The sequence below is a fragment of the Tenrec ecaudatus genome, chromosome 5, assembly GCF_050624435.1.
Source record: "Tenrec ecaudatus isolate mTenEca1 chromosome 5, mTenEca1.hap1, whole genome shotgun sequence".
Taxonomy (NCBI): Eukaryota; Metazoa; Chordata; class Mammalia; order Afrosoricida; family Tenrecidae; genus Tenrec; species Tenrec ecaudatus.
The window spans coordinates 6,791,966-6,807,234 of NC_134534.1; the positions used below are offsets into that span (position 1 = coordinate 6,791,966).

The window sequence follows — 15,269 nt, forward strand, 5'->3', positions numbered from 1 at the left end:
AGGAAGGTTGAGAACCACTGCTCTAGAGACTTATCTGTTCCTGAAACATCATGGCTAATATTTTGGATTTCCACCTGGTCTGCTTTGCATGGTGTCAGTCCACGTATTTTATTGTTCTGTTTCCTGTGTTTTTCTGTTGCTCTGTCCGTGTTTTCCTCCGTCTTTTGGAGAACCCCGCGGACTAGTGTCTTGACTTCCTCATCAGGTGGCTCTGTGCCTCTCAGGCTCCCCCGGCGTCTGGGTTCTCCCGGCTGGTGGCTGTGAACGTGCCAGGTGTCGGAGGGGTGGGTGGCTTTATATGTAGTGTATGTTTGTTTGCTGTGCCCAGTTTTTTTTTAACCTGGGCGGGCAGGGCACGCGTCCTCCAGCGGCACTGGGGCCCTCGCCGCCCACCTGCCTACCCACCAACCTGCCTGCCCGCCTTTGGGGTAATGAGTGAGAATGGGCGTCTCTTCACTAGTCTTTTGGGGCGGTGGAGGAGATTGCTGGGAGGTGAGGGGACTGACCAGTTGTCCACCTGAGCCAGGGCGCAGGGAACGTCCTCTCTGGTCCCTGGGTTAGGGGTCGTGTGCACACTGCTCACTGTGCTTGGGTCCTTGGTCACCGGCTGGTGGCATGAAAACACTCCCTGATGGTCTGGGTGGGCAGAAGTCTCTGGTTGGAGGCACAGGACATGGCGGGGAGTGGGAGGTGAGGGTGCCCACCCCTCATGGTGTGTCTTGTGACCTGGGGGAGGGGGGTGCTGTGGGTCTGCAGACCCCTCCCTCCTCCATGCCAGCGGCTGGATATAGGACTAAGCGCTTGGATTGTGTGCCTCCAGCACCAGTGGCTGGCCGGAGCAGCAGGTGCCACTGAGCCCTGGAGCCCTGGAGGGGATGAAGTGACAGGCGCGGTCTGTTTCTCGCTCACAGAAAACCCGGCCATCTTCATGTGCAAACGCTGCAACCTCTTCTCACCCAGCCAGTCAGAGCTCCACTCTCACGTGTCCGAGAAGCACGCGGAGGAAGGGCTGAGCGTGGATGACATCATCATTCCCCTCCGGCCTCTCAGCACACCCGAGCCCCCCAACCCCAGCCGAGCCGGAGATGGTAAGGGGCCCTGGGCCTGGGTGGGTTGCCCCTGGGTCCTGGTTCTTGGCGCCTGTTGGTTATGACGAGGCTGACTGGCGCTCAGGAATTTGAGGGGTGCTGGGGCATAGGTGTCTGCTTGTGGGCAGAGCAGAAGGGCCAGTGAACAGTGAACTCCCCCTCCCAGGAGAGCTGGGCTCCTGGAGACCTCGTGTCCCATGGGTGTCGATGAGCGTGTGGGCGTGGGCTGGCCCGGCTGGCCTGCTGCAGGAAGCCGGCTGCCTGTGGTCTGCCCAGTCAGGGCCACTCGTTGATGTGTGGAGACCCTTGACTGCTCACTGGCAGGATGGCGGTTTGGACCCCCCCGAGGTGCGGGGGTGCATTAGAGTTGATTCCCCACCACAAAAGCCAGGAGATTCACAAAAGACATTATACTTGAGGGCACTTTGGGGCCGACTTGCTCACCGTAAAATGATGGTTTGAAATCCTGCCCCCAGCACCTGTGGATGAAGCTTTATTTGAAAATAAGACCTATGCCGTGTAGACACGAGCCCTGGTGGCATCGTGGGCACGGAGCCGACTGTCCCGGAGCAGGAAGGGCAGTGGAAACCCAGGGCGGGTGTGGGAAGAGGGCAGGGACTCACGGGGCTGTGCGGGAAGTGCTGCGTGGAAAAGCAGTGTGGGCCTAGCCTTTCTCCCACGTCACCAAGAGCGAATGAGAGAGGAGTGTCCTGCCTAAGAGAACTCACACTGGCTAAAAACAACGTGCTTTATGGCCATTTAAGCAGCCGCCTGTGCCGTTGCAGAATCTATTGTTGTGTCCCTCACAAAGAGAGGGCCACCATGAAGTAGCTACTACTTAGGGGCCCAGGGGCCCCAGGTTCCCAGGACAGCCCCAGGGCCTACCCACTGTCCAGCTTCACCCAAGGTTGCCCTCCCACAGTAGCCTGAGTGAGCGCCTGAGAAGAGCCAGCCACTGCCCGGGGCAGGTGGCCTGTGCTCTCGTGGCTCATCCTGGAGACGGCCCTGGGGACAGGAGAGCAGCTGTGTGCCCTGGTGGACCCAGGCACAGAGAAAACCAAGGGGCAGAGCCGAGGTTGGAAGCAAGTCCAAGTCCCAACTCCGGACTCTCTCCAGCCGGTGTCCCGCCACTCCAGTAGCTGGCTGGTGTGTGCCATTGGGGGGGCATCGCTCCAATGTCCGCAAGCTGTCCTGGGGCCCGTGCTTGGGGCCTCAGGTCCGTGGACGCTGATGTTCCTGCCCATGTGCCAGGAGATGCTGATGTTGTCACCCATGCACACCAGTGGCTCCTCCGTGCCGGGCTTCTCAGTTTCACAGTCCACGTGTGAACTGGACTCCTGGCCTCTAAAGACTTCTTCCTCTGCCAGGCGCCCCTCTCCCAGCACTGGGGAATGCCGGAGGCAGCGGTGGGCTTCAGCCGGTCTGCACTGGTTTTGCAGGGCCGACGCTGGCTTTTTTTTGTTGTTGTTGTTGAGTTCAGTGCACCAGTTGCTAAAGTCGCCCTTGTAGTCAGGTTCTCTCTAAGGTGGACGGCTGCACGTCTCAAGCTTACACTCCTTAGTCCATTTTAACATTCATCAGCCAATGGCTTGTTATCTACGCGTCCCTAGTCATGCTCATCCCACCCACAGGTATGCACGTTAACAGTTTTATTGTTTTTCTGTCAGGTATTTAATATTCTTCCATTATTATTTAAAATGCTTATTATATAGTTTTGTGTACCTCTCTATTGCTCTTATTTAAATATTAGCTGTATGAATAATAAACCACCTTTCAGCATATCATTTTTTTACACTTAAAATGGACCTTAGGGCAGTGAACCTGCGGTTAAGTTATTTGACTTCCACCGCTGGCCAGAGGGACGTGTTTGTCTGGACACATTGTCTGTCCTTGTTAGCTGAGTCAGACAGCGGGTCGGGAGGGCGGTCTGAAGCTTCCCCAGGAGTTGCTACTGGAGTCCAGGGTGGGTCATGCCTGGGAGAGGACGCTTGCTCTCACAGGCTGGGTTTCTGTGCAGGAGCGTGGCTGCTGTCCCTCTTCATAAAGCTAGATCGGGGGTGGTGGGGTTCCTCACGCCTGTTTCTAGTGGTCTCCCTGTGCTGCCAGCCGGGACTTCATTACAGAGCCTGCATGGCTTGTCTCACCCCCCACCTGCGCCACCTGACGTCCTCCATCCGCTGGCTGCAGTCAGGCCGTGGCTCACACTGCACGCTGGCGCGGAGCCCCAGGGATTCCTGTGAAGCAGGGTCTGTGAAGCAGAGCCCGCAGCTGGCAGCCTCGTTGCAGGTTTCCACCATCAGCTCAGAAACACCGTGTCCAAGAGGCAGGCATGGTGGATGCCCGCTTCTCCTCTGGTCTCCTGTGGGCGGGTCCGAGTCCCAGGCCCTGGAGGTATGCACGCTATCTTAACCCTCACTCCAGCCCACCTAGCCTGGCGACCGTTCTTCATTGCTCAGTAAGTCAAGTGAGGCTTCCAGATGTTAGTTCTAAGTTGCTTCGGGACATGCTCAGAACACCACACCTGTTACCATCGGGTGATCCTGGCTCAGGCAGACCCCACACTTTAAAGAATGGATCCGCGCTCCCGCAAGCACATTTGGCTGGAGTCTTTATAAGACTAGGTCGCCAAACCTTTCTTCCCACAACACCACTAGGTGGGCGCACACTGCCCACCTGTTGATTCATCACAAGCACAGCCTGTGGGTGCCATGCAAGGGCCGGTAGTTACTAGAGCTGGGTTGCAGTCACGCCTGTCTGAGCACACTCTGGGCCCGAGCCCTCCCTCCTGTAGATGCAGTGGTCACATGGCGCGTTGCTGCTGGAAGTGTGGCTCTCAGTACTTCGCATCAGCAGCGTCACGGTCACTCGTGGTGGGCAGGCTTCAGTGGAGCTTCCTGACTGACAAGACTAGGAGGGACACTGGCAGTCTGCTTCGCACAGGAAACTGGCCAAGAAAACACTGGGAGCAGCAGCGCCATGTTGTCTGAAGATGAGCCCCTCGGGCCAGCTGGCCAGCCCTCCGGGCAGGGCTGGGGAGGCAGCCTCCGCACAGTAGGGTTGACCTTAATGACGAGGAGGGAGCCCAGTCCTAACCACTTGGACTGCTGATGTGGCAGGATCCACACGAGAACAGCTACAGTCACCCACCAACTGCTGGGGCTCAAAGTATGTGAAGTCACATCCAGGAGAACTGCACGTGAGATAGAGCCCTGAGGACTGGTGTCTTGGACATCGGTGGGTTGAAATGGCCTGGGGTCGGTCATGCTGAATAGACCAAGCATCTGCAGAATAGACACCGTGGTCTGCCATACTGGGAACGACAAGTCTTAGAGGGACGGCGTTGCCTTTATCATCAGAAAGAACATTTCAAGATATGTCTGGCCTGAGGATTATAGTGGTCTGTGGTAGGCTAATATCTGCCGGCATAGAAGTCCAGTTAACACAACTGTCATTCAAATTTACCCACCAATAGCTCAAGCCAGGGATGAAGAAAATGATGAATTTCATCAGCTTCTGTCTGAAATCACTTACAGAATCGAAAGCTTGTAGACAAGATGGGTCAGTGGTTTGGAAATAGGACCTTGCGGATAGGAAATAATGCCAGAGATTCAAGGGTCGAATCTTGCAAAAACAATGGGTCTTCCTTACAAATACCCCTTTCAACATACGTGATGACTGTGCATGTGGAACCTGCCAGATGGAGTAGACAAAGGAATCAAGTTGACTACAGCCGAGGAAGAGATCACAGAGAAACTCAATTGTTTATTTACCAGTTCAAGTTGAAGTTGAATTCAAAACAAAAAACCCACGTCCATGGGAGCCAACGTCCCACTTTGAGTAGATCTCACCTGATGATTGTAGAGACATCTCAAAATGGATTGGATACATTGAAAGCTATTGACGGAACACCTGCTGAGTTTGGGATGACATCAGGCATTGTGTGTGGAGATGGCAAAAGGCGATTCGACTGGACAAGAAAGAGAGAAAAGACCAAGCTGGCCATCAGAAGAGGCTGAGACTTGCACTTGAAAGTCGAGTTCTAATGTGGCTGGCAGAAAAGAGGCGCTGAAAGAGTGAACAGAGCACCTCGAAGGGGGCCCCCAGAAGACAAGGTAAAATACTGTGATGAACTGTGGAACGACCTGGAGTTAGAAAAGCATCAACGCTCTCAAGCTGAAAGAATTGAAGATTAAGTGAAGACAGAAACCCAAGCCCTGAGATGTAATGTTGAAGGATTCGAGGGGCGAAATAACTGAACAACATAGGCAGTAGCAACCAGGTGGCGAGAAGGCACAGAGTCTCTGTACCCAAAAGAGTTGGTCTGCGTTCAGCTGTGTCGGCAAGTAGCATTGTGGTCCAGACCTGACCACATGGAGGGCAGACGCCCAAGCTATGCTGAAGGCATTGGCACAAATATAGTAAAATAAGCCAGGGCTCTAGGAAGGATGCATGCCAGTTTCACCCAGTGGAAGTGATCTTACTCATCTATCCCAGGAAGCTTGGAAGTCCGCAGCTGCACCAACTGACTGACGGGAAGAGAGCCCTGCCTGTGTCCACTGCACAGAAGGTGACTGAGCCATTGGAATGTGACAGCTGTCCGAGAAGATCATTCACACCACACGCATTAGATAGTAATAGGAAAGAAAAGAAAAAAAAAGGTCTAGCGGTGCCTAAAAGGAACTGCCAGGAATTCAAGCTGGATTGAGAAGGAGATATGGCAAGAGGGGCATGTGATGGCTGATGCTAAGCTGGATCTTGGCCGGGAGCAGAGAATACCTATCAGAGAGATTATTGCTATAACACCGTTATTGTTAGTGTTTTGTCAGCTACACAGAGGCACTCGGCACGTGCATCATGACAAATGGTAGATAACACTGTGGAGAATGGGGATTCCAGAACACTTCAAAGTGCTCACACAGAAACTGAAGCTAGACCCAGGGCCCGTCGTCCCAACAGAACAAGGGGCTGCTGTGAGGGCCAGTGCGGAATCTGCTCACGCACCTACTCAGTCTGGGTGCTGAGCAAGCACTCCGAGAAGCTGCATTCTGAAGACACAGGTGGCCACAGTATTGGAGGAAGACTCTAAACAGAAATCGGCAGATGGTACAAGTGGTCACCTGCTGCAGGTGAAGCAGACACGAGGCTTTAGGTGAAAGATTAAAGACGGTTGCCTTCAATAGGGATCCCGCCTCATTGTATAGAAAACCAGAGTCCTCCGGGGAGGAGCCGAGCCAGTCAGGGTGCAGTATAGCACTGATGAAACATACACCTTTCCTATAGTTCTCTAATGCTCCATCCCCCTCACTATCATGATCCCCACTCTACCTTACAAATTTGGCTAGACCAGAGGATGTACACGGGCACAGATAAGAGCTGGAAACACAGGAAATCCAGGACAGATAAACCCTTCAGGACCAATCATGAGAATAGTGATAACAGGAGGGGAAGGGGAAGGTTGGGAAGAAAGGGGGATCTGATCACAATGATCTACATATAGTCCCTTCCCTGGGAGACGGACAACTTAAAATGATGAAGGGAGACATCGGACAGTGTAAGACATGAAAAAAAATTATAAATTATCAAGGGTTCATGAGTGGGGGAGAGGGGGAGGGAGGGGGAAAATGAGCTGATACCAAGGGCTCAAGTAGAAAGAAAATATTTTGAGAATGATGGCAACAAATGTACAAATGTGCCTGACCCAGTGTACGTATGTATGGATTGTGATAAGAGCTGTACGAGCCCCAGTGGAATGATTTTTGAAGAAAAGAAAAGGAAGCCAGAGTCCTGACAGCTGGACCACTAAGCAACATCACGCTGAACGAAGGAACGAGTGAAACTGCCGGGGTCTCCTGACTGAGAGCAACCCTTAACGCCCATGGAAGACGGCATCAAGACATGAGACGGACACCGCTGCGGCCAGAGACCACGCTAAGTGTTCGCAAGCAGAGAGGACGCAGGGGCGTCCGCAGAAGCCAGGGTGTTTTCAGTGGCCTCCCGCCTATGTGGAAACGGGGCGATGTGTACAGAAGACCGGAGAAGTGATGCCTTTGAACTACGGTGTTGGTGAAGATCCTGAAGAACCAGACTGCCAGGAGGACACACACAGGAGTCTTGGGAGAAGGACCCGCATAGCCAGCTGCTCCTTGGAAACCCGGCAGGAGAGCTCTGGAGGGTCTGAGCACATGCATGCAGCAGCTCCTCCGTGCTAACGCCATCCACCAGTGGCACGCACTTCCCTCTCCCCGGGGTGCTAACCAGATCCCATAGGCTTTGATCGGAGGCAGTCTCTGTCCCTCACCTCACACTGCTTTCCGGTTTCCCCTTTGGCCCCAAGATTGGGCAGCTCAGTTCCATACGCGTGATTTCTTGGCCGTCCTTCGGTTTTGACCCAGAGCACGTGCGGGTTCTGTCCGGAGGCGTTTCCCCTTGGCTGAGCCTTGGCCGCTGCTGGTCTGTCCCTGGGTGCTGTGCTGGGCCTCAGAGAACTCGCAGTGGGGGGCTGCTTTCATAAATCACTTTATTCATAATTTGCTTTGGACTGAAATTCTCCCGGAATACATTTTCTCCCCTTCTTGGCTGTGGATACTGGAGGCTTAATTTTTAAAAAGTATCTCACTGGCTGTTAATTAAATGTGGGCTCTACATAGGAACCCCAAGCCCCTCCCCAGCTCGCGTTTCCCCAGTTGTGCAAGCCTATCAGGCTTGAGGCATGTCAAGGCCTCGTTTCTCTCTAATGACTTCCACAGGTCTAACCGTCACAGTTCACTTTAAGTTGAGAGATCCTTGAAATGGTTTAATGAAACCTTTAACTGAGTAGTAATTGATTTATTATTGTAGTCTCCTTTCTAACAAGAAGGCTCCTAATTCCTTGGGTTTATTTGATAGCTCTTTAATCTTCTCTGCTCCTGGAGGAAGCAGTCTGCAGGGAACGTCATGCCCCGCCCCTCCATCAGATCTCTGTGGTGCCTGTGAGAGACTCCAGGACCCTGCTGTGTCTCTTTGTCTCTCCTCTCTCTCCCCCTCCTCACTCTCTCTTCTCTCTCCCTCCCTCCCTCTTTCTACTTCTCTCCCTCTCCCTCCCTTTCCCCCTCTCCTTGACTCTCCCTCTGGTTCTCTGTCCCTCTTGCCTGTGTGCATGGGAAATGTGTTTTCATGGAACATTTCCATCCTCTTTCTGTTGAAATTTTCTATGGATTTTTTGAAGCCTCCATGTATGCGTGTGAGCATGAGCATGAGCGTGTGTGTGTGTGTGTGTGTGAGAGAGAGAGAGAGATGGTGATGTATTGATGTGTGTGATTGTGTGTGTGAGACTGTGAAGATGTATTTGTGTGTGGAGTTGGATGTGTAAATGTGTGATTGTGGGAGACTGCATGGTTTGTTGGGCATGAGTCTGTATGTGGGAGTGTATACATATATGTGTGTATGTGTACATGCGTGTATGAGTCTGTATGTATGTGTGAGTGTGAGTATGCATTGAGTGTGTTTATGTGTGTATATGTGTACCTGTGTGTATGTGTGTACACCTGTTTGTATGTGTGTACACCTGTGCGTGTATGTGTGTGAGTGTGCAAGCACACTCGACCTTCCTGATGGGGATCGGAGCCCCCCAGGCCTTGGAGGAAGATGCTGACAGAGCCACTGAGGGTGGGCTTGGTATGGCTTCTGCTTCCTGGACAGGGACCCCGGCAGGGGAGAGGATGCTGCCTTCCTGGGAACCCTCCAGCTCCTGCACCCCAGCTCACTGGCCGTAATTTATCCACTGCCTTCCTGCCTCCTGGGCTTGGGACATAGATGCCAGGGAGCTGCACTGTCGCTGCGGTAACATACTAGGCTTCCAGGGGGTCTCCTGTTCTTGAGTAAAGGCATGGAAGGCCGGGATTAAGTGTGTGTGCCTGCCCTCCGCTCCCCATTCTGTACTGGCTGCCTCGCTGCGTGAGCCGTTTGGGAATGAAGAGCTCAAAGGAAAGGAACACTGATCCGGGATGACCAGGACCCACGTTCGCTGGAGTCAGACTGTCCTGACTGCTGAGTGGCCAGTCACCCCGAAGAAGGGTCCCCCTCACACCCCTGCTCACAGCTTTGGCTGTGTTACCCATGGTTCTGTGATGCCCAGGCGCAGGGACTCTGTGGATGGCAGGGTGGGCTGTGCATAGGGGCATGAGGCCTGGCATCTCTGGCCTGTCACCTGGGAAAACGGGACACAGGCCTTGGGCTGAGTGGCCTGGAAGAACCCCCCCACCCCCACTAGGCACTGTGATGCTGGGGGTGCCAGCCAGGCTGCCGAGTGCCCTCTGCTGGCCATCCCAGGGATTCCTCTGTTCCCTCTCCGGAACCCCATCCTTCCTTTCACCAAGGTCAGGCCAGCCTGCTAGCCTGCGCCCTTCCCCCTTCCCGCCCTCCCCGGGGGAGATGCCAGTCGATTCCCATTGGCCGGCCAGCCTTTGTCTTGGTGTGGATGCTCATAGCACGGTCTCTGACAATGCTGGTCCTTTGTGATCCCGCCCTTCCCTCAGCGTCGTGCTCCCCAGGCCCATCGTGTCGTGTGGGGCTTCCTGGCTCATCGTGCTTTTCAGTGATGCACAGTATTCGTGTGTGTGTGTGTGTGTGTGTGTGTGTTTGCACCAACGTGTCTGTATCCGTCCGTCCACGGATGGGCTTTGGGGCTGTTCCAGCTTCTCCCGATTGTGACCAGTGCCGCCATGAACACGGGCGCTCACGTCTGCTTGTGTTATTCCTTTAGGGCACATCATGCCCTGCCGTGGGGTGGCCAGGCCCTATGGAGTGCCTGCTCCCAGTCGTTCCAGGTGTGTCATGTCACTTTCCACAGTGGCATCTCTTAATGAAATGGGAGGGGCAGGGGGCATGTTCTCAGATGGGAACACTGTCATCTCATGGTGTGACCACCTTGTGTCTTCTCCCCCTACCCACGCCCCCAGAGTTGTTGGCAGTGAAGCGGAAGAGGGGCCGGCCAAAGGGGTCCACAAAGAAGCCATGTGCAGAAGCAGCTCAGCTGGAGCAGGTGAGCAGCGCCCCTGAGGCGGGCCTGCCAGCTCCTGAGGACGGGGCCAGCGCGGGGGCCAGCAGCCTGGAGTGCAGCCAGTGCGGCCGCAGCTTCTCCAATGCCAGGCAGGTGCGGAAGCACATCTGCATCATCGTGCTGAACTTGGGCGAGGAGGACGCCGATGCAGGTAAGGGCACCTGTTCAGCCACGGTTGGCTGGCCCGTGAGCTCTCGTGTGGACACGGTCCCCATCACGGAAAGCACTTCTTTTTACAATGATGCATGTGTCTGCGCACGGTCTTTCACAGAACGGGCCCCTGATATTGGGAGTAGATTCGGGGTCTTCAGCAGACACCGAGCCTCTGATGGGCTGAGAGCCACGGAAGAAAGGCCTGGCCCAGCCTAGGCATGCATGTGAGGGGTTGCCTGCCGTCGGAATTAGCAGCTGTTTTTGTGTGTGCTTTCATTTTCCAGGCAGGGGCTGCAGAGGAGCCCTGCTGGTGCAGTAGGTTACAGGTTGAGCTGCTCGCCTCACGGTCAGCGGTTCGAGCTCACCAGCAGCTCCTCAAGAGATAGGCAAGGCTTCTGTTCCCATCAGGATTTACTGCTTGGGAAACCCACACTGTCCTGGAGGAGTGCTGAGAGTCGGGATCCCCTCGGTGGCAGTGAGAGGGGTAGGGCTGGGTGACATGTAGGCCCTTCCTGCAGTGAGCTGTGAAGGCTTAGCAAGCCTGCTGAGCGCCCTGCCCCACAGAGCCGTCGGCAGCCGGTGTCTGTGCCTGCCGTCCTTCAGGCAAACATGCCCGTGCAGCAGTGACACGGAGCCCCTGCCTCCTGGGCTGGGTGTGTCCCTGCCATGTGTCTGGCTCACCGCTCACACACACCCTTGCGCTCCGTAGCCCTTGGTGATCCCTCCCGGGTTAGTCAGGGACTACTTGGGCCTTCCAGAAGCAGCAGCTTTCAGCCTCTGCCCAAGTCCTGCTGAGAGTCGGCCCGTTTCCCCCACCCATGGTGTAGCCCATCGGTTGAGGAGCTGTGGCTCTCACCAAGCAGTGAGCGCTTTACACTGTGCCAGCAGGGCTCCTGTGTGCCGTGTGTTTGGCCATGCTCCTGTGTTTGGCCATGTGTCCTCTCTGTGGCCGGGGACTTGCTCACTCACGCCCTTGATGACCTCCTCCTTGGGGCAGAAAATGCCCCCTGCCATGCCACTCTGGTAGCACCAGTCCCCCTCCCGTGTGCAGTCACCACTGCCATGTACTTCCTTTCCGAGGCTTGGGAGACGCGGGCCACTGCTCCTGTTGTGTTTGCGGGGGCCTGTGTCTTGCCCTTCGCTCTGATCTGTCTGAGTCATGAAGTAAGATGTCACACACACACACCACACCGTACACCCACCACACACACACACACACACACACACCACAAACACACACACAGACACAGACACACACCACACCCACTACACACACAAACACCCCCACACCATACATATACAACACCACACCCACCTTATACACAGATACCATGCACCAGCTACTCCACATGTACCACAGACACACAACACCATACCCACCATACACACACACCCCACCCCACAGATAACCACACATCACACACACCCACCACACCTACCACACATATATACCACACATATACAACACCACACCCACCATACACAGACACCACACACCGCACGCACACACACCACACCCACACACACCACACATCACACATATACATCACACTCACCATACACACAGACACTACACACCTCACACACACACCATACCACATCCACCATACACATACAAATCACATATATACAACACCACACACCATACATACACAACATATATACAACACCACACCCACCATATACACAGAGACCACACACTACACATACACTATACTCACCACACACACACATACCACACATGCACACAAACATACACACACCACACACACCCTACACACAGACACCACACATCACGCATGTAACACCACGGACACCATACACACAGACACTACATGCACACACCACACACACATACCACATACACACCACACACATACCGCACACACCCCATCCATACCCTACTCCCCACACACACACCATACACACCATCCAGATCACACACACACACACACACACACACACACACACACACACTGTCAGTAGCTATTGAGGTAGCATTGTCTTCATGAGTGAGCAGCTTGGTAGAAGAGGTCGTTCACACTTTGGGCCCCACAGAGAGTAGGATTGGATCTCTGTCAGTCCCGTCTTTGAGATCCATGAGGAAATGAGAGCGTGCATGTACTTTGAACTCAGTAGAGGAAGTTTCCCGGAAGTTGCTTTGGTGAGGACTCGGCCTCGGACACCCTCGCGAGCAGTCCTCCTCGACTCAGTTGGGTTCAGAGGGTTATTTCACATCAACTGCCGCTTGGGGCCCAGTTTCCTGGCTTGTACTCTGTACTCACCTAAAGCAGGTGCCAGGGAGCTCGTGGAAGTCCCCCAGGGTGTCTGCCGTCTGTTCCCCGGCACCCTTGGGAGCTCCTTTGTATACATGAACACATGCACGAGGGCACGTCCAAAGTCACAGAAATCCTTGCTGAACAAAACCCTTGAAATGTGAAGGCTTGTTTCTCATCTCTGCCTCCAGCTCTGTCTCTAAACTTCTCTGACCCTTCGCTGACGAAGCCTGGGATCTGTCACAGGGCACCTCTGGTGCCCGAGGGCCCCCAGTTGGCTCATGCCCCATGCCCACTGAGTTTGGGGACCAGAAGGAGGGCTGCTGAGTGCATGGGCTGAGCTTTCCACTCTCCAAGCACGGCCTGGCTGCCCCTGGAGAATGAGCGGGCATTATTGTGATGGAAAAAGGAATTTCCTCAACCGCCCCTGCCCCTTTCTCACCAACCATCTTTTCCATTTCCTTACAACTCCTCACGCTAAGCCTCCTGATTGTTCCGTGTCCTTGGAGGACATCTATTAGGATGACTCCTCCCCGCAAGCAGTCACCATAACCTGATGTCTCGACCTGAACCTGAACCAGCTGGGCAGATTCCCTCAGAATCAGCTGCTAGATGGGCCCCCAGGAGGCTCAGACCCCTGTATGGCTGAGAGTGCATGTCTGCAGCCACCCACTGCCCACAGAGATGCGTTTATGCATGTGTGACCTGGAGCCCTCGTAGCAGTGCTCCTTGACTGGTGCGTGTGTGTGCATATGTGTGTGCATGCATGTATCTGACTTGTGCATTCATGTGCATGTGTCTCTGTGTTATGTGTGTATGCGTGTGTATGTTTGTATGTGGCTGTCTGAGTGTGCATTTGCATGCATGTGTGTATGTATGTCTGTGTATCTGTATGCGTGTATACGCATGCATGTATGCACGTCTGTGTGAATATCTGTATATGTGTGTATGTATGTATGTGGGTGAGTGCGTGTGTATGTATGTGTATGAATATGCGCATGTATATATTAATGAGCATGTATATGTGCGTGCATGTATGTGTGTCTATGTGCATGTGAGTGTGTGTATGCGCGCATACGTGTGTGTTGTAGTTAAGGAGACAGCGTGCCGAGGTCATTCCTTCCCTATCCACCAAGAAGGGATTTGGTGTCATGGCCTAGTTTGAGGTCTGTGTTGGACAGCACTGCCCCCTTCCTCCCTGGCATCTGTCCCCACGTTCTTCTCTCCCACCCCTTCCTGCTGTGGGTCTTAACTCTGCCCTCCAGCCTCCCATTCGCATTTCACTTTCGCTTCCAATGTCACTGCCTGCTTTGTAATTTGTGAGCTGACCTCTTGGCCACAGCGGACAGCACTGTCCACTCACTAAGCCATGGGCTTCCTCCGATAATAAGCGGGGGAAATGGCCTGGGGACCCCTGGTCTGAACGCCTTCTGGGGACCCACCTTCATCAGTGGAAAGGCGATGGCTTGTGTTTGTCCTTCCTGGCTGTTGTTGAAGCCTGAATATGCACAAGTGACCATCTGTGCCCAGCTGCCCAGTGGCTGTGGCCATGTGACCGGCTGGGTTTCTAGGCTGCCAGGCACTCGGCCATTTGAAAGTGTCTCCCCTAATTGCTTTGATATAGGCCCTGTGGAGAGCAGGGCATGACCTCCCACCAGCTGACTTTGAAACCAGAAACAGAAAGGAAGGCCCCTACACTCCCGAGAGCCCCCAAGAGTGAATGTCACACCCGGGTATAAATTTCCCGCCACTGTGTGCACCAGCTGGTGTTTGTGGAAAACACTTTGCCGACTGCAGAAATCAGTATGCCCAGTTCAGGAAAGGGACTCTTGAACCTTTTTCCCTGCTCGGTGTTTTTGGGCTCATTTTAAGCAAGATGACTCCCCAAACCTTTCAAATCTGCCTTTCCTCCAGATGAAACCTCCTAAAGAAGATGGTGGGTTTATACATGCATTGGGCTGCTAACCGTAGGGTCAGTGGTTCAAACCCACCAGCTGCACCATAGAGGAAAGATGAGGCTGGCAGCATCTGTAAAGACTGACAGGGCTTCGGAGACCCTCTGGAAAAAGCTCACTGTGCATTGGGCCTGACTTGTTGGCAGTGGGCTGACCTACAGTGTACCTGGTGCACTGGGCACCTTCACGGAGGGGTTTTCAGCCTTGCTCAGCATCTCTGCCCTCTGGACACTGTGTCAACTGCAGAGTGGACCCGACAGACCCTACTGAGGAAGCACTAGCTCAGTGGGTGCACTGGAACAGACTCGGGGACCGTGGATGCAGGTGGGTGAGCAGAGTGGGGGCTGAGGTAGTGTGTTAGGCCGGGTGGACTAGAGAAACAAATCCATTGACACACATATGTGTAAGAAAGAGCTTTATATCAAGAAGTAATCATACTAAACAAACATCTCAGCCCACCCCAACTCAAGTCCAAAGTCCAATACTCGTCCATCAGTCGCTCTTCAGAATCACACAGCCACATGCATGATGCAGCATGCAGGAAGATCACAGGCCGGGGGGTGCACAGTCAGGTGGATCCAATGGCGGTGGCCACATTACAGGGCTTGCAGCAACCAGCAGGAAGGTGAAGGCAGAGAGATGGGCGAGGTTCCCAGCACCCTCCCTATGAGGAGGCCACACCCACAAGGAGGCACCATCAGGCTGTGACCGGATGACAGGTTGAATACCACCCTCCACTTTTATATATCTTCAAGTTGAC

The 15,269-nt window shown here is 54.1% G+C and overlaps 1 protein-coding gene across 1 annotated transcript in view; it reads left to right on the plus strand.

Moving 5' to 3' along the window:
• ZFAT (zinc finger and AT-hook domain containing) overlaps positions 1-15,269 on the plus strand; it is a 101,384-nt gene that overhangs the window by 22,669 nt on the left and 63,446 nt on the right. The window contains exons 2-3 of the mRNA XM_075549227.1: positions 912-1,088; positions 10,025-10,276. Of these exons, the coding sequence (XP_075405342.1) occupies positions 912-1,088; positions 10,025-10,276 (429 nt within the window). The remainder of the gene's footprint in view (positions 1-911; positions 1,089-10,024; positions 10,277-15,269) is intronic.